At 45.8% G+C, this 23063-nt stretch overlaps 1 protein-coding gene across 16 annotated transcripts in view; it reads left to right on the plus strand.

Moving 5' to 3' along the window:
* TANC2 (tetratricopeptide repeat, ankyrin repeat and coiled-coil containing 2) overlaps nt 1-23063 on the plus strand; it is a 157589-nt gene that overhangs the window by 99655 nt on the left and 34871 nt on the right. For all 16 annotated transcript variants that reach the window (XM_038163435.1, XM_038163438.1, XM_038163443.1 and 13 more), the window contains 5 exons: nt 2692-2973; nt 5804-5937; nt 11743-11974; nt 13807-13973; nt 15416-16023. In XM_038163435.1, the coding sequence (XP_038019363.1) occupies nt 2692-2973; nt 5804-5937; nt 11743-11974; nt 13807-13973; nt 15416-16023 (1423 nt within the window). The remainder of the gene's footprint in view (nt 1-2691; nt 2974-5803; nt 5938-11742; nt 11975-13806; nt 13974-15415; nt 16024-23063) is intronic.

The raw sequence follows: 23063 nt of genomic DNA on the forward strand, positions 1-23063 counted from the left end.
AGCTCTAGCTCGATTTGCTCCATCTCCTTGGGATTTCAGCCCACCCTTCAACTTACATCCCTCTTCTAATCTCAGCTCAGTCTTCCACCACGTGCTTGAGCTGTCACTGTGACAGTCCTGAGTCTGCAGCAGATCACCAGGCTGATGCTTCAGCCCCATCATTTTTTGTTGCACAGATGAGTAAGTGGCCAAGAAAGCTCATTTGGGATATTTTTAGGTCATTTCTGTGCCATGAGACTGGTTTTATGCATAGAAGAGGGGTTTCTTTTGGTCATACCTGAAACTTTCCTGTTCTCTAGGGGTTTTTTTGAGCCCACCATCTTAGGGTGAGGACCCGGGGAGCTGGGTTTGGGGGAGGACCTGGGAAGGCACAGGCTGGGTTTTCACCCAACATCCTCAACCTGGTGCAGCCTGATGGGACTTTGTACCAAAGGCATGAGCCCCCCAAAGAGTGGGTTTGTGAGCTTGGGATGGCAGTCTGCAGTGAAATCCTCCTGGCTGCTGAGGCAGTTCTAGAAGTGCATTAGCAGGCAGTAAGTGAAGAAAGCAAAGTTTGACAGACCAAATTTCCATATGTTCGGAGGCAGGAGCTTGCCAAGGCTGTGTAATTTGCAGTGATTGCATCCAAAACATTCAACTTTATTGTAGGAACAGAATCAAATTGTTTTCCAGACACACTTTTGAAACCCTTGTAGCACTACATATTTTCCTTCTGTGTTTTGAGGTTTTTTTCCCCCCTTTTTGTGACAGTTGCATGAGAATAGCAGCAGTGTTTCAATTTTTTAAAGTTTGTTCTTATCCTACCTGAGGTGCTGTGCTGTTTTTAAAAAGAGAGGGAGGAGAAGATGTGAAAAAGCAAACCATCACTATTTGGAAATATTTTCATGTCATTGCATATGCAAGGGGGGGGCTCTTCCCTGAAATGCTGCATTTTGCAGCTATTGCTGTGAAATTGCATCAATCTGGTCTGTTACTAACTGCAGCTCTTTGTTCCAGCTGGAAATCCTAAACTTGTGTTTAATTTTAATATCCTTAGTCTTGGCTCTGGGCTGAAATAGTGAAGACATTCGTGGCCCTGTGCTGGGGGACACATTACAGCCCACTGTCTGTTCCCAGTGTTCCAAAATCCCAGTGAGAGACTAAATGGGAGATTGTCTCTGCTATTTTTTGTTAAGTCAGTTACTTTAAGGAGGGGAGCAACAGAAGAATCCCAACACTAAGAGTGTGATAAGGATGCGCCCCAGTGACACCTTTTTAATGGGATGGGGAAGGCAATTTTTGCTTTCCCCATTTTCACCCCTGGGGATTTGAGGCTCTTCAGGTTGCTGTAACCTAAGGCACAAGCTGATGGCTGTGATGTACCATGGGTTTCCTTCTCCAGACAGCAAATGTCAGCAGTGCTGCGGGATGGGAAGAACCAAGATTTTTGGGTGAGGTTTGGGATGGAGTTCCAACTCCCCAATATATTGTGGATCTGTGTATGTAATATGGCAGTGGGTATGCTTTCCTTAAGTTGTTTTTATCGTTTTCAAGGGATTTTACTCACAGTGTGTGTTTAATACTGTTGCCTTGTGGGTAAGAGAGTTTCATGTGCTTCTTAGAAACACTAAAAAATAGTTTAGCCTTTTTAGGCTGCAGAAAAAAAAAGGAACTGGTTTCATCCCAGTGGATGTAGATATTTAAGGTGACTCCTGAAAGAATCATAAAGATTTGAAATGCATCCAGTAGGTTCATCAAATCCAACCATTCCCCCAGCACTGCTTAAGGCCACCACTGAGCCATGTCCACAAGTGCCACATCCTTTTAAATCCCTCCAGGGATGGGGATTCCACCACTGCCCTGGGCAGCCTGTGCCAGGGCTGAGCAGCCCTTTAAGGGAATAAATTTTTCCTACTATCCAAAAGTTGCAGTCTAAAGCAAGCAAAGGAAATAAACTCAGATATTTGCTTAGTTTAACACAATACACCCAGATCTGGGTTGCTTGAATTGAAGTTTTCAGCACCAGGGAAGAGCTCAGTTGCATGTGGTGGGCAATGTTTCAGTTCAGTTTTTTAATTTGTTGCTTGGGCTCTGCAGAAGTTGTGCAGTATTTCTTCAGCACCAGCACACATGGTCTGTTGGGGAGGTATTTCTTGCTCTTCTTGATAATTTTATGGTGCTTTAAAGCATCCTTTTTCATTGTGAAAAGAGAAGATGATTTAATTGCCAAACAGGAATATCCTGTCAACGATCTGGCTTAGCTGACTTACTCCAGAAGAATTGAAATGACTTTGCTTAGATTGAATTAACACTTGCAGGTGCTGAGATTGTTGCGGGCGCGTTGGATTGAGCAGGTGGACACCCTTGTGTGCCTCTATGTTCAGCCATCAGTCCTGTCTCCCAGGAGATGCTGTGCAGAGTGCAGCATTCTGCCCAGGGCCTTCAAAGGTGCTGGGTTTAAGAATAAAAGTCATTTCTCCAGCCACAATTTTTCCCCAGCTCTAAGCTACTCCCTGTAAAATCCTCAACGCCTTTAGTGGAAGATACTGTGGATGAGACAGATGCTTTCACAACAAACCTGTGGGTGATACAGAGCTGTGTTTTCACCTTTCATAGCAGAAAGATTTCTCTGTGAGATAAACATCCATTTCCAAACTCTGCCTTCCCATCTGGCGCGGACGTTGATGTTCTTCCCGTGTCTTCCCTTTCCAGTGCGCTTCGCTCCCTACAGACCCCCCGACATCTCCCTGAAGCCGCTGCTCTTCGAGGTGCCCAGCATCACCACCGAGTCGGTGTTCGTGGGCCGCGACTGGGTGTTCCACGAGATCGACGCGCAGCTGCAGAGCTCCAACGCCAGCGTCAACCGCGGCGTGGTGATCGTCGGCAACATCGGCTTCGGCAAAACCGCCATCATCTCCAGGCTGGTGGCGCTCAGCTGCCACGGCACCAGGATGAGGCAGATCGCTTCAGACAGCCCCCACGCCTCTCCAAAACGTAAGGACGGCAGCACGCGGGTCTCCGGAACTCAGAGCTTTCAGGGCAGCTTTTAGAGTGGTCTTGGTGGAAATAAACACATTTCTCTTCAGGCCCGGGGAATCAGCTTGGCCTTTGTTGTTAAGCAAAGGAAGGACCTTTGAGAAATGTGCCATAGAAGCCCTGAATGGTTTGGGTTGGAAGGGACTTCAAAGATTATCTCATTCCAACGCCCTGCTATAGGCAGAGGCACCTTCCACTATCCGAGGTTGCTCCAAGCCTCATCCAACCTGGCCTTGGATACTTCCAGGGATGGGGCAGCCACAGCTTCCCTGGGCAACCTCTGCCAGTGCCTCCCTACCCTCACAGGGAAGAATTTCTTCCTAATACCTAATCTAAATTCTTCCTAATCTAAATCTACCTTCCTTCAGTTTGAGGCCATTCCCTGTTGTCCTATCCCTCCATGTCCTTGTGTAAAGTCCCTCTTCAGCTCTCTTGGAGTCCCTCTAGGTACTGCTGCAGGCAGCTTTTATGCTGCTCCTGTTCCAAAGCTGCTTTTTGAAGAGTCAGAATAGTCTGTCTCTGACTTGTCTGGCTTAGAAACATCACAGACTTTCTCTGGCTGGGAAGACTCCAATTTTAGAATCATAGAATCACAGAATGGTTTGGGTTTGAAGGGACCTTTAAAGGTCATGTAGTCCAATCCCCCTGCTCATGACATCTCCAGCCAGATCAGGCTGCTGGTATTCTATGATTATGAATGCATGCCAATGCATTCTTCTTCCCATACAGATTGTTTATCTCCTTGAATAATGGTGTAAATATTCCATGCAGGTCACGAGCCCCTGTGGGCTCAGGACCCAACATTGCTCTGCCTCCTCTGGTCCCATCCAATTCCCATCACTGTGCACTGGCAGGTTTGCAGGTAGAGATGACAGCATTTTAAAATCACTCAGCTTTCAGTGAGTCAGTAAGACAGGACTAAAAATACTGAGCTAGGTACCTGAAGGTATCTTTAAGGATGTAGGTCACTGTATCTCAGTGAAGCTGTAGTTAAATCTGTTTACTGGAAATGCTGTGCTCTTGCCCTATCAGAAGAGCAGAAATGTCACCGGGACTGGCATGTTGAACAGTGTCACTTGTCAGAGCTAAATAAACAATGTGTAGTGAAAGCAGGGCTTGTTTCTATATTTTAACTGCAGCTCTGCGGCGCACCAGCTGCGAGTGTGTGTCCCCAGTCTCCTTAGGATGATGGTGGACATTAAAGATACGGCTGTGCTAAACTCCTTCTGCACTAAAAGCTGGATTTCTCACGTGGGGTGCCTTGCACCCTTTGTCCACAGATGATGAAGATCCTTGGTCCCACCTAACACATTGTTTAGTTCACTCTGGTGTGTCCATGGAGTTGAAAGCCGAGTGATTTCTCAGTGTTAGTTATTAGGATGGAAACCTTCAGAATCAGTAATTAATTAGACTTGATTTCCTAAAGAGATCACAAGTCTAGCTGTAGAAGATAATAATTATTCTGCAAGATCCTTGCAGGTCCCTTCCAATTCAGGATATTCTATGATTCATCTCTGATTTTGTGATAAGTTTCTTTGTCATTTCTTTTTCCACATGCTGGAAAAAAAAATCTATTATACTTATTAAGTCTATGCTAATTAATGCGTGCTAATCAGGTGGTCTGACTCTGCTACGGCAGTTGTGCAATCAGCTAATTAAACTGGCTTCAATGCAGCCTCATACTTCTAATTCCTCTCTCAGAAAATGAATACAGGTGACAGTGGTGTTATGCTCAGAATCAAGAATGTGCCTCATTCTAACACTTTCAGGGTTTAATTATGGAGGCAGCCGTCGTTCTCCTCTGTTGTTTGCCATTAAATGGGTCATTGTTTGCATGATTATTTCCAGTCAAGCTCAGGGATGCACTGCAGCAATCCAGTCAGGAGAACCCTCTGCCAGCACAGACTGCACTTCAGAGTGGTGGTGTTCTTAAAATAATCAATAATTAGACATCACCAAGTGCTGCTCGTTGTGGTGTCATTCAAAAACCTTCCATATGAGTACTTTGAAATGAAAATAAAAATAGTTTGGGAATGTTATCCATAAAGGCCAGGTGGATGAGCTTCTGTAGCAATCTGCTGGTAAAACCAATTTCTGCTTTACCAGGCAAAAGAAGCAGCTAAAATGCACTAGGACACAGTTAAACTTGCCAGAGATTATTCCAGGATAATTTATTATTTGCTTGCAAGCCTTTTCCAGATCCTTGTGCTGCTCCTGCTCCTCTCCCCCTGATTAAATTAATGGGCTTCAGATGGCTGTATTAGCTGGGGCTCTTCGTTTATTTATGTTAGAAAGTAGGCCTGTAATTCAGAAAAATTGGCTGTCTGTGCTGAAGGAGGATTTGGAACCAAATTAACCAGCAATTGTTCATAACAAGGGAAGGTCTATTGGCAGAAGTGGAGAGCAGGAGAGCTCTGCACTCAAATCCACCAAACCTGAAGGCAGAGCCTGCCAGAGGGCCCAGTTCACTCCATTATTGTCATTATTTTGAAGTCAATGAAATTACAGTGGGGAAGATGAATAAGACGAGCTCAAGGCTTTTCCTTAGTGGTCTTTTTCCGCTTCCAAAAGAAGTTTCTTGAGGACCCTGTGGCCTAGAAATCCCTGAAATCCCCACCAGAGTATTTGTGGGGAGTACTTTACCCGCCATGCGTGGGCAACAGCAGCTGCCTGGTTTTCAGTGATAATGCCAGTGCTTGTCCCCTTTCCTTGGGCAGATGTGGAAACAGCAGCTGCCTGGTTTTCAATACTAATGTCAGTGCTTGTCCTAACCTCTTTCCCTGGGCAGATGTGGATGCCAACCGGGAGCTGCCCTTGGCGCAGCCGCCCTCTGCCCACGCGTCCATCGCCAGCGGGAGCTGCCCGGGCACGCCCGAGATGCGCCGGCGCCAGGAGGAGGCCATGCGGAGGCTGGCATCGCAGGTATGGCAGTGCCCCGTGCCCGGCTGGGGGCTCCGGGCTCCTTGGGAAAAGGGCAGCTTTAGTGCCACTCCTTGGAACTCCTCCCGCTCGGAAACGTCATTGAAAGATCACTTGGGAAAATGCCTGCGTTCAGATGCTCGCTTGGGGAGCCTCGAGGGTGACTTCTGGAAGGAGTTCTAGTAGCTGGGGAAGTTATTTCCCTAAAATGAAACTCCCTCTACATCAAATACACCTCCCTGTTACTCTGAGGGTTTGTCTTTCACAGCCACCCCACTTTCTCGTTGCAAATGTTAGGATACGACACAGTTATTGAAATTATTGTGGTTTTTCTTCAGCACTGAGAACAAAATTGCCCAGTGCTTGAGCAGTGTTTTGTTTGAAAAGGGCAGGTACTGTACTTGGGGAAGGCACAAGCTGAGTGTTAATGCTGTGTGTGCACTTGGGAATTTTTTTGGAAAATTCTCCAAAGTAGACCATAGCCTTTGGAACAATACACAAATTACTTGCTGTTTTGGCAGGAATGGTTTGTATGGAACATATGGAACACTGTCACTTATGTACGTAAGATTTACAGCTTGCATCTTATTGTATTACTGAGATTTAACCCTAGCTCTGTGGTGGTGGGAAGGTGCCATTCTATTGCTTTGAAATCCAAGGCGTTTGCTCTTGCTCCTCCTCCACCTTTTGGGAGGATGGGAGCAGGTAATGCTTTCCTGTCACCTGCTCCCACTTCAGAGGGGAAAATAGCAAGAAAAGTCTCTGTTCTAGGTTATTATCAGGACATCTTTTGCTTGGCTTTTTGTGCCAGATACTGCCTTGTCCTGTCTGCTTTCCAGCTGCACACAGATGGCCAGGCAGGTAGCACGTGCTGCATAAACAAATCCTAAGATTTTATTCTTTCCTCTTACGCATGGAGTTCTTGAAAGGAATGCAGTGCCCAGGTCTGGTTTTGTTCAGGTTGCATTAGTCACTGTATTCCTTGCAAATCTGAAGCTCTGCAGACTACCAGAAAGGGCAGTAAAGTGTGCTGTCTCTGCTTAAAATACCTCATCTATCACTTCCCCTGAGTGCTTAAGTCATCCTGCTGGGTATGTAATTGATAAATGGATGCTGGTTTAGCTTCAGTTTCCTCCTGGAGCAGGTAAGGAGTATGGCTCTTTCAAACACTGTGTCACATCCATGGCATAGATCACTCACTGAAGATTTTTTTGCATCTCTGATCACTGGAGAAAGAGCTAAAAACAATCCTTACAGCCAAAATTAAAGTGAAGATAGGTTGTACCTTGGCTGCAGACTCTTTAGGAAGGGTTTTAAGGTCCTTCAGACTATCTGGATGGAAAAGTATTTCTTGGATGTGTGTGTTTTACAGTTATGTTTACACTGAAGTCAGAATTGAAGCACAGAAGAAAGTGTTGACAGTGATGGACAACCACAATTGTCAGGGTTATTTTAGGAGCTAGATGAACCATATGTGAGGAGCTGGAGAAAGCTGTGTGCAGATGTTCCACCTCTGCCTGCGCTGAGCAGAGCAGAATGTTCTCAGATTGGGCTGAGGTCCCTGTGCTGGAGAAATGCACATCATTACAAAAGCAGATTAATAATATACAAACAGTCTTAGGTAATGGCTGGTGCAAGCTCCAGAATGCTGGTGGGAAGCTCGTTGTCCTCTCACCCACTCCCCTTCCCTCTGAAAATGTCACTTATCCCAATATTTAGAAGTTGTGTATCTATGATGACAGAAATGAAAGGTGAGCAAACAGTTGCTTTTCCTCCTCTGGATTACTCAGGGTTGTACTTTTATGCCTGGTTTTTGTACAGTAAATTCTTGGGGGCAAAGTTTGCATTTAGCTCTTAATGTCAGAGATGAACAAACCATTAATTTTAGACCTAAGTAACTGCTGACTGGCAAGCTCGACTGGGTCCTGCCATGCTGACCTTTCCTTTTCCCTGAAGGTTTATCCTTTGCTACAGAGGATTTTTAATGGACTGGCTACCCAGTTTTAACTAACCCATTGAACAGCTTTATTCTTCGGGCTCCTGGATGCTGTGTGGTGGCTTGTGGTAGCAGCACTTAAACAAATGGACCTGAAACCCAGCTCAGCTGCACTAATGGGTTGTACCCCGTGCAGAGCAGCTGGTGGAGAAGCTTCACATCCATTGCATTAGTTCATTTTTCTGATGCTGAACACAGCTGGTGGTTCCAGAGGCTCTTCTCCCCACCCTCCAAGCCATATCCAAAGCATCACTAACATTGCTGCAGGCATATAAAAACAGAGTGCTCCTGCCTTACGCAGAGGTGGAGGGATTCACTGCTGCTGAGCCCTGATGCCCTGGGCCACTAATGAGTATCAGAAAGCATTTACCAGCATACTCAGCTATGTAAAGGCAATGAACATTCCCAATAAACTGGGTCACCACATGCCACGTACTGGGTCACAGTCACATGCAGTGCCAATGGCCATTTCCATTTTCCCAGCCAGCATTGTGCCTGGCATGTGGCATAGTGGCAGGTCAAAGTGTTACACTGCATTTATTTGAAGCTATTTTGTATGGTTAAAAAAAAAAATCTTGTTAAACGTTAAAATACAATGCTGAAGCCCTTGAAGAGCACTGGAGAGAGTGGGGTGTTGCTGTGAGCTCAGGGGTCTGGGAGTTGGTCCAAGGGGGGTTGGCTGTCCTTGCACGACACACTTCCAGAAGGAAGCCAAGACAAACCACAGAGGAGGTGTGATGGCAAAGGAATGCTGCCTAAATGGAGTAGATTCCGTTTCAGAAGCATTGCTGAAGAACTGCATAAAATTGGCCTGTGCTAATAATTAAAAATAACTTATTTCCCTTGAGACATCTCCAGACCCTCCCACTCCTTTGATGTTCATGCTGTCCTTCCAGCCTTTCCTGTTACTGTCATCTTCTCCCTCTCCTGCCATGTCACTTGTTCCCCTTCTCTTTCTTTTCTCTTCCTCCCTCACAGTTCAGTCCCCTCTCACCCTCTGTACTTGATGACTGATACACAGTCTCTTTTGTGTCTCATTTTTCCCTCTCCTTTGCCCTCTCACCCTCATCCTCTTGTGGCTCTTGCCCACTCATCCACCCGCATTTTCCGTTCTCCTCAGAAGAGCTGTTTTGCTTTTGACATCCTTCATCCAGCAACTGTTTCTCTGGGACAGCAGGAAGGTGAAGGTTATTACATGAGGCTGGATGAAGGCAGAGTTGGGAAGTGATTGTGGCAGAGAACAGAGAGTGGTCATTTCAGATGCTGAGCAAAGTCTGCATGTGGTCTCGCATATCATAGAGGAGAATCATTAGCAGTGAAGCTGGTAATCCATCCCTCTTCCTGGAGAAATTAACCTTCAACAATTAATGAAGTATTTAAGGTGATAGAATTGGAAAGGGACCTTTCCCAGAGCATTACTGGCATTCAGCAAATACAGGGTAGAAAGAACAGGTTGAACCTGTTTGGGGAAGAGTCCCATCCACACCAGCCCCTGGCCATCCTGGAGGCTCTTACACTCACTTCTCACAGTAACCTGGTCTCATTCCCAAGGGTGGAACAGGATTGGAAACCTTGAAAAGTGTTACAGTGTGAGAAAACTGCTTCCCACCCAGCTGCACGTAAGTGAGGAGCCTGGTTCTCAGCCCCATCTCCAGCACCAGGCTCCACTCGCAGCACTGGCTTTTGGCAGCCTCTCTGTGATTTGAAGATAGAGAAAATGTCACAGAGAATAAATAACATCAAGATGAAATTCTGGCTCAGGTTGCGTTTTCTAAGAACGTCATTCTGCCTGTGCTTTGGTTGGCTTCCCGGAATCTTCCTTTGCTCACTGCTGTAGCTTCAGATCCACCCTTTAAGCATTATGTTTATCCTGCTGGTTATAAGGCTTAGTTGATACACCAGTAAATCGAGCACAGGGATCAGGAACCGTGGAATCATAGAATTGCTAAGGTTTGAAAAGACCTCTTTAAGATCATCAAGTCTAACTGTAATGCATGGCAAGTGACGGAAATTAATTGGGTTTTAATTGCATGTGTGTCCCAAAATCTGATGGTGATGATGATTATGCGTGACCCTTTTTCCATGACACGACTCTTCAGATTCCTGGAAGAAATTAATTGGCCTCTCATTAAAAGAGACTTTAGTTTTGTGTCTACACACAAATTGCATAGGAAATCACAGTAATTTCTGTTAGTGGAACCTGGTATCAAGGAATGGCAACTTGCAAACTTCATTCTGTGAAATGCACAAGTTATAATCCCCAAATAAATAGGATTGATGAAAAGAAATCATTACCTCTGTAATTACTTTACATAGTGCTGTTCTCTAAGGGAATTCATTATATTTTAACTATCTGGTAGGAAAAATTCTGTAAGGAATTTGGAGGTATCCATTAAAACTTAAATACATGTATTAGAGCTTGATGCTTGAAATAACAGCCCAGCTTTCTCATCACTGCATGTGTCACACCTCGTTTTGACTGGGAGAGGAAATTACTGCATTACATCCCGTGGGTAATTTCATATTGAAAATTAAAAGCCAGTGTTGAGCTAGCAATGGGTGAGGACCCCACAGCCTGATTCATTCCTTGGTACTATCCTTCACTGCCCTAGCCACCCTGGAGCCTCCTGCAGTCTAAGGGACAGGTTTTGGAGGTGGAGGGACAGAAAGCCTTCCTCGTGTCCAAAGCCATGGGCACATTTCATCCCAGCTGCCCTGAGCTCCAGAGGAGCCTTTCCTTTTCACAGTGTCCTCAGCTATATTATCCTTCCCAAGTTCAAAAATGCAATTTATTTTGCAACATTCTGTGCTGCGGTGCTCCAGGGCAGTGGTGGTTCTGGTACAGAACTGCTCCCACCTGCCTTGCTGGGATATTTTTGGATACTCAGTGATATTTGAAAAGAAAACCCAGTCCAGAATGGGAGCTGGAGAAAAGCTTTGTGCCCTGGCAGAGGCTCATTCCAAATGGGCAGGCAGTGCCTGAGGCTGGAGGCAACAAGGGAGCAGGAGAAGCTGGGCTGGAGTGGTGCCAGAGCAGCTTCCCAGGGGATTCACAAGCAGAGACAGATTTTTGAGGGCCTTTTTTATATTGCAAAAGAAAACAAGAAAGTTGGCAGCATGGCCTGAGAAGATATCACTGGTTTTCTGCTTGTTTTAATAAGTGGGCAGAATGTAGCAGAGTTCTAGCAGAGTTTGCTGAGCTGGAAAAATCAGAGGAAAGCTGGGAAAAGGGGAACTTTTTTTTTTTTTTCTTAAATTGAATTAATTTTTTTAATGAAGTGTGGGATCACAATGTATGAGTAAAGTACAGTGAGCCCGCCATCGCCCCCAGCTCAGGGGAATCTGTACCCACGGTGCTGCCTCACTATGATGGAGTCAGGGAGTGCTGTCTGGCCACTTCCACAGAGCTTGACATGTGAGATCAAAGCAGATAAAGGGTAAGTTCAAGAAAACAATCACAGGTTTTTACTGGCACCAAGTTCTTAAACAGAACTCAGAGCATAGCACAAGCTCAGCACAGCACTTCAGAGACGTCAACCACTGTCACTGTCACTGTCTGTCTCTGCAAACAGCTACAGCTTAATTTCATTTATTCCTCAAGGGGGAGGTCCAGTCATTTTTCAGGATCAGTGCCTGTTTTTACCAACTGATTTGTCTGGATTCTTGTCATAGGCAGTTAACACTCATTGCTCTTAAAGACTTCACCTGCCAGAGCAGCTCAGACTCACCAAAGGGAAAACCGCTGCTTTTCCAGCTGTCCCAGCGTGCCTCTGATGAAGACACGGAGTTTCTCATTCTTTCCTCTTTGCTAGGTCGTAGCCTACCACTACTGCCAGGCTGACAACGCCTACACCTGCCTGGTGCCCGAGTTCGTGCACAACGTGGCCGCCCTGCTCTGCCGCTCGCCGCAGTTCGTCGCCTACCGGGAGCAGCTGCTGCGCGAGCCGCACCTGCAGAGCCTGCTCAGCCTCCGCTCCTGCGTGCAGGACCCCATGGCCTCCTTCCGCAGGGGGGTCCTGGAGCCCCTGGAGAGCCTGCACAAAGGTACTGCTGTTCCTCCGCCGTGCCCCAACCTCCCCTGCACCTTTTTTTTGTGGTGGTTTTTAAAGTGATGCTCGGTTGGGTTCTGGGCGTTGAAACGAAGCGATGGGTTCATCTGTCTGCGTCGCTTCTCGAGCTGAAGAGAAGAGGTGGGATCTGGAGAAGCTGGGAAGACTGAGAATAATGCAGTGGTTTGGGTTGGAAGGGATCTTAAAGCTCATCCCATTACACCTCCTGCCATGGCAGGGACACCTTCCACTATCCCAGGCTGCTCCAAGCCCCATCCAGCCTGGCCTTGGGCACTGCCAGGGACCCAGGGACAGCCACAGCTGCTCTGGGCACCCTGTGCCGGGGCCTCCCCACCCTTACAGGAAGGAATTTTTTCCCAATATCCCATTTGGCCTTCCCTTTTCTTGCTTCTTTCATATCCCAGACCTGTCCTTGCAGTTCTCAAGGTGAAAACAAGCGACCAGTTCCATTCACAGCACTCCTTACAGCAAAATATTCTGATTTATTTGTGCAAGGGTGATTTTTTTCCCTTTCCCTGTCACTATTTAGTGGGTTTTGGAGAATCTGAAGCTTTCACCAAAGAACTGGTATCAGAAAAGTCCATGGACACCCTGTGTAAAGCTTCTGGGGGAGCTGGTGACAAGCCTTATCCTGATAACAGAGCTTTTTCTAATACAGCATTGATTTTGTCTTCTTTTCTTTCTCCCCTCTGCGAGTTATAAGTAATTCATTGTGACAGTCACTAAATTTAAGATCTTTGCTCGTTGCCATGAAAACTGTCAGAGCATTGCAGAGTTCAAGACTGTTGTCCTGCAGAATCATGTTTATTACTGTGCCTGTGCTGCATCTTGGCTGCAAAAATAGTTCAGTTAATTTTGTTACCACCCTACACACTACAGCGTAAGATGCAACATGAAGTAGATGCAGCTTGTGGCAGATTCAAAGCCCTGATGTTCAAATCAGCTCTTCAGAACTGTGTCCAAGCTCTGAGCAGCAGCATCTGGGTCCAAGCTGCCCTGTTCCACCAGGCACACAGCATATGTAGAGCCAGCACAGCGTGCCAGTGGTTGGTTTTCCTGGCATGGAGAAATGTCACTGTGGAAGGAGCGTGGTTGCTCTTTCCTGTCATCACTCTTGGCAAAAAGAAAAAGAAAAAGGATACATTTAGGAACCACTGCTCTAGAGGAAAATCATTCTTGGTTATTACAGTAGCTCCTTGGAAGATGCTTCAGCTCTTGATTTCAGGGTGTTTTGGAGGATTCTTATTTTTCTTCTCAAGGAGGTTGACCCCCATCTGCCCTAAATTCTGACATGTGGTACATGTGAATAGCATATGCCATCAATAGACTCAGATTTCACATTTTACACCTGGTTTTGAGTCTTACTAGGCAAAATTACCATTGAGAAGGTACCCCTTGAGCTTAAGATACAAGTCCAAAAGTATCTCTACCATTAGTTGTAAAGCCATACTCAGCTCTCAGTGTCTGCCATAGAAAAAATGACTGCATTGTCAGCATCACCTGGGTTACTGTACTCTCCAGCAAAAAAAAAATCCTGTTTAAACAGTCCATGATTTACTTTTTGTAGGATTTTCAAGGCCAGGTTGGAACAACAACAGGATGTCCCTGTCCCCATCTGGAGGTGGAACAAGATGACCTGTAAAGGTCAATATGCAATTAATGTATCATTAAAAAGGTGCTGCTACTGTAGGTGTTTTCTTCTTTGGCAATATCTGGTCATGGTTCAAAACTCTGTAGTGATGTTGCAGTACATTATGGTTGCCTGTCTACAGCCTATCCAATAAATGCTTTTTCTCTTTCTCTCAGAGAGGAAGATCCCTGATGAAGATTTCATTATATTAATTGACGGTTTAAATGAGGCTGAATTTCACAAGCCAGATTACGGAGACACCATAGTATCGTTCCTGAGCAAAATGATTGGAAAATTCCCTTCCTGGCTGAAGCTGGTAGTGACAGTCAGGACAAGTCTACAGGTACGTTGAGACCCAAAACAGGGATAAACTGTGTCATTGTCATGATGGGACTTTGGTAAAGAAGATCTTGCTGGATGTTATGTTCTGGATTTGCTCAAAACCTTTATTTCAGGTTATCCTTTTGGCTTTTTTATTCTTGGATTTACATCCACGTCCCTAGGCTCACTCTACAGCTTTGGAAGGATCTAATCCATCGTCGCTTATTCATGTAAATAAATGTTTATCAGCAAATAGCTCAGATCATTTTCTGAGACTGTTCACATGCCAGTAGGACCTGACTCATGGAGCCATTAGGAAGGCAGAGCCTGGTGTCTGGCAGCCTGTGCAGCTAAACAACATCCTCAGCTCCATGTGGAAGGGCAAAGGAATTCAGATCTTCATTCCTTTCAGCGTGACCCAGAGCACGATGATTTCAGTCTGATTAGGCCAAGACGTTACTCAGCTCAAGACTGTTGTTGACCTTGAGCAGGTCAGCAGGGAGCTGAGTGGTTCCAGCCCCATCAGGGCAGCCAGCCCCCACATAGTCATTGTCACTGGGAATGGCAGCTGCTTCCCAAGATCCAGGAGGGCACAGACTATTTGCTGTTCAGTGCTGGGGTCCATTTTTTGCTCAGTAATGGAGTAAATTAAATATCATTTGGAAGAAATAATTTTGTAATTGTAAATAAATTGGATCCCGATGACTTGAATTCCTCATTTAATTAAGGCTTTTGCATCCATAAAGTCTTCACTGCCACTCGAGTTTGCACTGTGCTCCCCCTCTCTGTTTTGTTGGAGAGCTTATGGCTTTCCTGGAGCTGGCCTTGTACAGATCTGTTGCATCACTTCTCCTCTCCTCGCAGCAGCTGAGAGCGCGTGAGGCAAGAATTTCTTTGGAGAGGCCTTTGGTGATCTTTGGTTGGTGTTGAACCAGGGAGTTCAGTAGATGAGCATTCCCTGAGCGCGGTGTGCAGCAGACAGACACAGTTGCTTTGCGCTGGAAAATACTCACAATTGTCTGTCCTGATGTTTCCGTGCATCCGTGGATGTAGAATGCAGAAAGATGCTCCCAGGGAGGTTCTCGGGCTCAGCTTCAGCAAGTTTCTTGTGGCCTCAGATCTGTCATCTGGATGTCCTGGACAGCAGAAGGGATGGGAGCTCAATCTGTGCTTGGGAGGGATAGGAATAACAGGAATAATTCTGCCCTGTGTGAATTTACCAGCCCTTTCCATGGACGTACTGTTAGAAAGTGTCCCTTGTTTTTAGATTCATGTGTCACACACAACCTGCTTGATTATAGATGGGAGTGTGAGGCCTGAGGGCACAAAGTGCTGTTTGTGTTCTTGCCCTGATGGAAGGCCTTAAAGGAGTCTCAAAGGTGCTATTGTAATAGAAACAAAGTTTACTTAATGAATAGTAAGCACTGCAGGCATGAGTATCTTTTTTTCTTTCTTTCTTTGTAGGAAATAATTAAGCTGTTGCCCTTCCACAGAATATTTTTGGATAGACTGGAAGAGAATGAAGCCATCGACCAGGACCTGCAGGCATACATCCTTCACCGGATACACAGCAGCTCGGAGATCCAGAACAACATCTCGCTCAACGGCAAAATGGACAACACTACGTTTGGCAAACTCAGTTCTCACCTCAAGACCTTGAGCCAAGGGTCCTACCTATACCTGAAACTTACTTTTGATCTCATAGAGAAAGGATACCTAGTTCTAAAAAGCTCCAGCTACAAAGTGGTCCCAGTGTCCCTGTCCGAAGTGTACCTGTTGCAGTGCAATATGAAGTTCCCAACACAGTCTTCCTTTGATCGGGTCATGCCTCTCTTGAACGTAGCAGTGGCTTCTCTGCACCCATTAACAGATGAACATATTTTTCAGGCCATTAATGCAGGTAACATTGAGGGCACTTTGGAGTGGGAGGACTTTCAGCAGAGGATGGAGAACCTTTCTATGTTTCTTATCAAACGTAGAGACATGACGCGAATGTTTGTTCATCCCTCTTTCCGAGAATGGCTCATTTGGAGAGAAGAAGGTGAAAAAACCAAGTTTCTTTGTGATCCAAGGTAAGCAAATGCTCTGAGAAATCAGAGCTTACCAGTGTGTTACTCTGCACTGTTACCTGAATCATCTTACTTCATGAGGTGGTGCACGGCTGCAGTTACTCCGTACACAGAGTTTCTCTGTGTACACTGTAGGTCTCTGCGCTCTGTCCTGGTCACCTGAGGTCTTTATGTTGTTCATGGAAAGAAACAAGCACCCCTGGGCACACACCTGACTTGGCAAACATAACAGTCATCTTTAGAGTGAGATGAGCTGTTCCTCAGAAGGCCTCAGGCTGCCTAGCTCAGTTATCAGCAGGGGCAGGTTTCTCCTGCCAGCTCAGTCCTGGGGAAGGGGCATCGGGGGGCATCATTGTCCCTTTCTCCAAAGGTATCAAAGGCACAGGAAGTAGAAGATAAGTGGAAAGATAAGTAGTGTGGATACATCGTTTGTATTTGCTTATTTTTCAAGTTGTGCTCCTCGTAGTTCTACTAAAGGTTTTTTTGAAAACAAAGAGCAGAATTGTTCTGTAGTGATTTTGGACTGTAAATGCATCTGTAATCTCTGTCCTGACAGCAGCTGAGTTCCTGGCTTAGCTCACAGGGAACAGAATTTAATCACAGTTAGATTTATGTTCTCTAAGCCCAGTGATCTCTATCAACAACATGACTTCTGTTTCTGGTGACAAGTGGAAACAGACCATCTGACTGTAATTCTCACCATTTACCCTCATAAGTTTTGCTCCATTTTTCTGCCCATTTCTTAAAATATAATTATAATCATCAGGGAAACACTCACATTCAAGGATGTGCCAGTGACCCAGTGGTCAGTTTGAAGACAATCTCATGGTATCTGCTGGAGCTGGAAAGCACCTGGCTGATCAAGGCAGCTGTGGCTGTTAGTGGTGTCAGAGTAATTTACAACTTTAAATTTCAAGGTAAACACGCTGCAGTAGAAAAATACAAAACAGCTCCTCCCAATGGGCATCTTCTTGTTTTTAGTGGGGTCTGACAATATTCCTGTTGAGTGAACCCTTGGTAAAGCATCTCACAGCAGCAGGTGCCTTCAGATCCATCAAAGAGTTATTTAATATCCTTACCTGGAAGTCATTGAGTGCTTGCCACCAGGTTTTGCTGTTGTACCCTGATTGCAGCATCTGTGCAGTGCTTGCTCCAATGGAGCTGAGAGCTTCCTCCATCCCAGTCACTCCCAACTGGTGCTACTGGTTTTGTGGGGCCTGGCTGCAAGAGAGCTTGCTGTGAGCTGGGTGAGGGGACAGCAGCCAGTACTCCTGGCAATTATCACTGATCACGCAGCACCTGCCAGAATGATCCCTAACAATAGCAACTCGGAAGAATCACTGCTTTCCAAATCGCTGCTTTCCAAATCGCTGCTTTCCAAATCGCTGCTTTCCATCAGTACCATGAAAATAGAATCCAGGTGCAGGATGCTTCCCTGGTGGGTGAGGCGTGTATTGGGTGCTGTGGGTGGTAGCAGTGCCTGTGGCTGAGTAACCTGGGGACTGTGGGTCCAGAAATTCTCTTCATCCTCACACTGGTGGAAAAGGGCACTCTCAGAATACCAGATTCAGAAGGAAATTCACATGTGCTGCATTTTAGATGTTTTTGCACTGAAACAAAGTGTGTAATCAACGTGAAGGCACAAATTGGACCGTGTTCACTCAACTAGTCACCAGAAATATTTTTGCCCAGCATTTGGGTTTGGTGCTGCCTTTCCTGAGCATCACAAACACATTGTGCTGCCCTCAAGACCATGTAGGAGGTTTTCAGATAACACTTTCCATCTCATATATGTGAGGAAATTAATGGTGACTTCATGGGGACCACTCATGCTCTGTGCAAGCAGGATATCCCCACAGAGCTGACCTGGCTTAGCTCCTCTCCACAGGCAAAAAGAGATTCCACTGCATCAACAGGCTCTCACTACCACAGGCATGAGCCCATACATACTGGAGGACTAATATATATCTCTGATGTATAATGTGCACTAATTGCATTATGCTCTGATGGTAACTAATGAGACCAGATACAATCCAGGGATTAATAGAGAGGGATCCCTGAGCTATGGCACTCCACAAAATCCTCCTGTCCAGCTGATACTGAGCTCAGAGCATGGGAAACCCTAAGCAACAATCAAGATAAGTCATGATTTTTCATTTTATTTCTTGGAAGAGAAGCAGAGCTGGCCACTGACAGAGCTCCCAGCAGTAGCCTGTGAACATTTGTCTGCATCTGGTTTGTTCACAGCCAGATGGATTTCTTTCTGCTCACTTGGGAATTGAGCAGACATGACAACTGTACCGAGCAGTCCTCGGGGCTGTCGTACGTGAAGCAGTGGGACCGTACCGCGTCAGGACGGTGACACTAAGGTTGCTGAGGCTGATATTTTTCCCTGCAAGAAGAGCTTTGAAGTGAAGTGTGGGTTTGTGAAGCTGCTTTTAATTGACTGACCCTGACAGAGTGTCCAGGTGTGAGACCATTATGAAGGAAATTGGGATAATGGGCCTCGTGTCCACTCATATCCCAGCACTGCAGCTGGGATAATCTTCCTGATTTCATTAGTGAGAGCGAGTTCTCATGTTCTCAGAAGCATGGAAAAGAGGGGAGGGGAGAGAAGGAACACAGGAATTACCACATTTTTCTATGCTTTTAAGAAGAACAGCAGCTCTCCACCCTCTGGGGTTTTGGTTAGCCCATTGAGATGCTGACCCTCTTCTCTGAACCCTCATCATGTGTTTGCTGTCCAAAGCAAAGGCTAATTGGCTCTGAAGGGTAACGTTCTCACTGCTGCTCTCCCCAGAGATGAACCCCTCCATTTTTTAACACAGGCCTCCAGTGAGGCTTTTGTCAGAGCACTTAACCAGCATTGCAGTAACGACCTCCCCAGCCTGTCAGGCCAGCACATCAACCAAGTGGCTTCCTTGACAAATAGCATGAAACATTTTGGGGAAAGACCCAATCCTTTGTGACTGGTGCTTGGAGAAAGTGGTTCTTACTACACGTTCCTCCTACACTTGTATTTCTAAACCTAAACTCTGCTCTAATGCACTGCTTTTTTTCTGCCCAGACTTAAACAGAAACTTCTATGCAATTATTTTCCATGTTTTTACAACACTAATAAATGTTTTATCCTTGTGCTGCTGCTGAAGGAGCCATGAGCAGGACAGAAATGAAGTGATTTTCCCTGGCAAAGGCAGTAAGAGAGCTGTAGTCAGATATGGACCCCAGAAGTGAAATTACTTTATCCAGGTTTTAGTGTAAACGTCTGAGTTACTTGTCTAGACTTGCTTTATAGTCAGAGGAGAGAAATTAGAGTGATTAATTTCATCCTGAGCTAAAAGGCTGCAGTAGGTCAGATGAGGAGTGCCTGGGAAGCATCTCCTCCAGCTGAGTTATGAGGAATCTCAGGATGGTGGGATCCCCAGGAGATGTTTCCAGTACTGACAGCGCTGGATGAAGTGAATCACTCCAGGCTGCTCCTCTACTCCACACACAAGGTTTAGAAGCAGATTCACAGATTTTCTTCCCTTGCTCAGGAAAGCTGGGGTGGGATAAAGATACTCTCAGTGCTGTTGCTGTATGAGTATCCCAGTTTGGGCTTCTGGGTCTCAGGGTGGCACCGGACCAACCAACACTGTGTGTGCTGTGGTGGTGGCTGAGGGAAGAGGCTCTTCGTGCTGCATGGGGGTGTCCCAGCATCCGTGGGACCTTAGCAAAATGAAACAATTTAGATCTTCACCTCCAGTGCTTCAGCTCTGGCATGGTGAAGCCAAAACTCACCTAATTTTCAGGGCCTGCCGTGCAGGTGTCTGTTGCTCAGGCAGTCATTCCCATCTCCTTGAGTCCTTGGAGCAGTTCATCTGGCCTCTTCTGGCTGCTGACTGAGGTGAGCTGGAGCCCAAACCCCAGCTGGAGCCCAAACCCCAGTCCCTGGCCTGGCCTCCAGGGACACTGAGGCATGGACATCCTGTCCCAGGGAGGTGACCTGTGCAGAGATGGGAAGCAGCAGAGGTGCTGCCTTCGGTGTAGGTTTGCTGTTCCTAGGGCAGTGTGTTTGGAAGGATAAGCATTTTGTGAACCCAAAAGAAGGCTATTTCCTCGCCTCTTCCCTCCTCTTTGACATTCATAAACCAAATCCTTTTGCCAAACCCCAGCTCAAGATACACTGCGTGGATAAACATGCAGCAGCAATCCAGGCAGAAGGAAACAGCTCTCATCTAACACCAGAGTTGCCATGGTTTCTGGCAGAGCTGTCTTTCAGTACAATACTCTGTAGGTATTTTACATTTTCCTTTTTTTTCTCCTGGGATCACATTGCAAGTGGAGACTTTTCCTGCACTAAATTAATGTTTTTATGTATTACCCAACAAAATGATAGAGTGAAGGCTTTAGAGCAAAATTGGGGGGTTTTGTTTTATTTTGATGGAATGCTGAATCTGATTGACAAATAACAGTCCTCAGTGTAAAGATAATTCATTTAGAAAGTTGGGAGAGAAAAGAAGTTGGTGAAAGTGATATTTCTAGCAATTCAGGAATATAACAAACGGCTTTAGATGGGGAGTTGGTCCTTGCATTACACCTCTTAGCTTCTTTAAAAATTACCCCCCGATCAGTCCTCCATATGGCCATCACTTGGGCATTATGGTGCATGGATTAATTGATTTTCTTTCTCTTTTTTTATTGTAAGACTCTCAAAAAGCTCTTCAAATAGATTGATTGTTAGCTGAAATGATCAAGTGTTCACCAAAACCCAGGGTAGGTCTTCATTGTTTTCTCCACATCCGTGAGGGATGGATTTTACTCAGCAAAGCAGAGGTACTGTTTGAATTCAAGGTGAAGCACAATAATGGGTTTAGAATTTATTTGAATTCCTTATATGTTTGGCAGAAAATTAAAAACAATGCAGTGCCCACTAGTACCTTGTGGGGCCAGAGATGGAATAATCAGGTTTTTCAAATTGGAAAGGGGCTGCTGTCATTATTTGGCATTGCTTTCCATTTGGAATTACCTCTCTTTAAATCTTTTTCATTGCTGCAGAGTGCCAGTTTTGTAGCTCTGCAAGTGTTGCAGCTCACAGTGGGCTTTCCGAGTGCCCCAGGTAGAGGTACAGGCAGCACTCACCACGTCAGCCCAGCCACTGGGGACATGTTCTCAGTTATTTTGCCATTCCCAGCCACAGGCTGGATGCCACATGCCACCAAAATACGTGAGGTCAGGTTATTTCCTTGCCCAGCCTGCTGCCTGGTCATCTGCACTTGTGCAAGGCCTGTGCTCAGTTAGTGCAGTTAATGACCAGATCACGGTGGGGTCTGGTTGTTCAAGATCTTTTCCCCAGCTCTAATTTTGGCAGAAGTGTGGTAGAAGTGGTGGCTGGGCTGTCGTTTCAGGCAGAACGTCCTCTGCACCCATTGCAAGGGAAGGGGAGTGTGACATTTCTCACTCTTTTGATTTACCCCCCAAGCCATATTTATTGAGTGCCATATTTGTGAATCACAGCGATGAGTCCGTCATGATGTCCTCCAGTAAACTGGAGAGGCAAACCCAATCTGCTCACCAAGTATGGAGTGCAACTTTTAGGCCTCCCATATGTCTTCCAAAAAACATTTTTTTTTTTCTGATTGCACGACTTGGAACCCAGTAATTTTGAAATGTAAAAAGAACGGGCAATAACAAAGTGAGCATAACCATATGCAAATCCCGCATCTCCGGCATCTCAAGACCTTAACTCCAGTCACAGAGTCATGGAGGGATTTGTGATCAAAGGGCTTCAAAGCCCATCCAGTTCCACCCCTGCCGTGGACAGGGACACTTTCCACTACACCAGGGTGGTGCAAACCCCATCCAACCTGGCCTGGCACACTCCCAGGGATGGGACAGCCACGTATGATCTGGGCAGCCTGTGCCAGGGCCTCACCAGTCTCGTGGGGAGCAATTTCTTCCCGATATCCCATCCGACCCTGCCCTCTGGCCGTGGAAAGCCATTCCCCCATGTCCTGTTACTCCAGGCCCTCTCCAGCTGTCTTGGAGTCCCTTTCTAATCTCATGCAGAAATCAGAGGTCAAAAATAAATTACTGAAGCTGTTGGTAGCAAGCTGGGAATCTGTAACAGGGATTTAGCAGTGCAGTGAGGTGACTTTCCTGCAGGTTTTGCCCTGAACTGCAGCTGCAGTGTCAGTTGGAAGAGACAAGGAGAAAAGGCACAGATTATAAACGATGACAGATGAGATGGAGAGCAGATGTGATCACTGCCACCATAAAGGACATCAGCAGAGCAGCTCATTTTAACTGGCTCATTAGACATGCAAACCTCAGCACTGGGATGCAGTGAGGGGTTGAATATATTCAGTATTTTAAGTTACTGTCCTCATAAAATCTGCTCTTTTTCTTTTCTTCTGGACTTTAAACTGCTGTCTGCTGGGCCATTTCCACATCTTAATGGGAGAAAATATGCACAGAATAATTCATCCTGTGGCACTGAGCCACCAAGAAGAGAGGAGTAGAGTTAACCAGAAACCGATTGAAGAAAGAAATGCTGCTGAATTTCTTCCTGTTACTTTATTCCTCAAATATTAAGACCCACTTTCAGAGCAAAATCGTCCTCCAGCAGTGCAGGAGAGAGTAGCCTTGACTATTTTATTTGAGGGTTTTTTTCATAACGTGAATTCCTTCCAAGTTAATTTGCAGTTATGACATCAGAGGGAAACAACATGACAAAAAAATCAATAAATCAATTTAGGTGATAAACTGTTCCTTTGAGAGGGGCTCCTGGAGCTGAGCTGGGCCTTTCTGCAGGACAGCCATCCAGATATCCTTCTGCAGGGAAAGAGGCTCTGGGCTTTGTCAGAGCACACATCAGTCTCTGCACTGCAGTTATGACATTACACTTGGCAGAGCTGGATAAAATGTGAGTACACATCTTTTGAAGACCAGATTCACTGGGCACGGTGTCAAATCTCTTGATTTGGGAATGTTTTCATGGGATTAGCTGGAAGAAGGGAGATGTGGGTATAAATCAGGGAATTTGGACGTTGGTAGGTTCAAAA

The sequence above is a fragment of the Motacilla alba genome, chromosome 27 (genome assembly GCF_015832195.1).
Source record: "Motacilla alba alba isolate MOTALB_02 chromosome 27, Motacilla_alba_V1.0_pri, whole genome shotgun sequence".
Taxonomy (NCBI): Eukaryota; Metazoa; Chordata; class Aves; order Passeriformes; family Motacillidae; genus Motacilla; species Motacilla alba.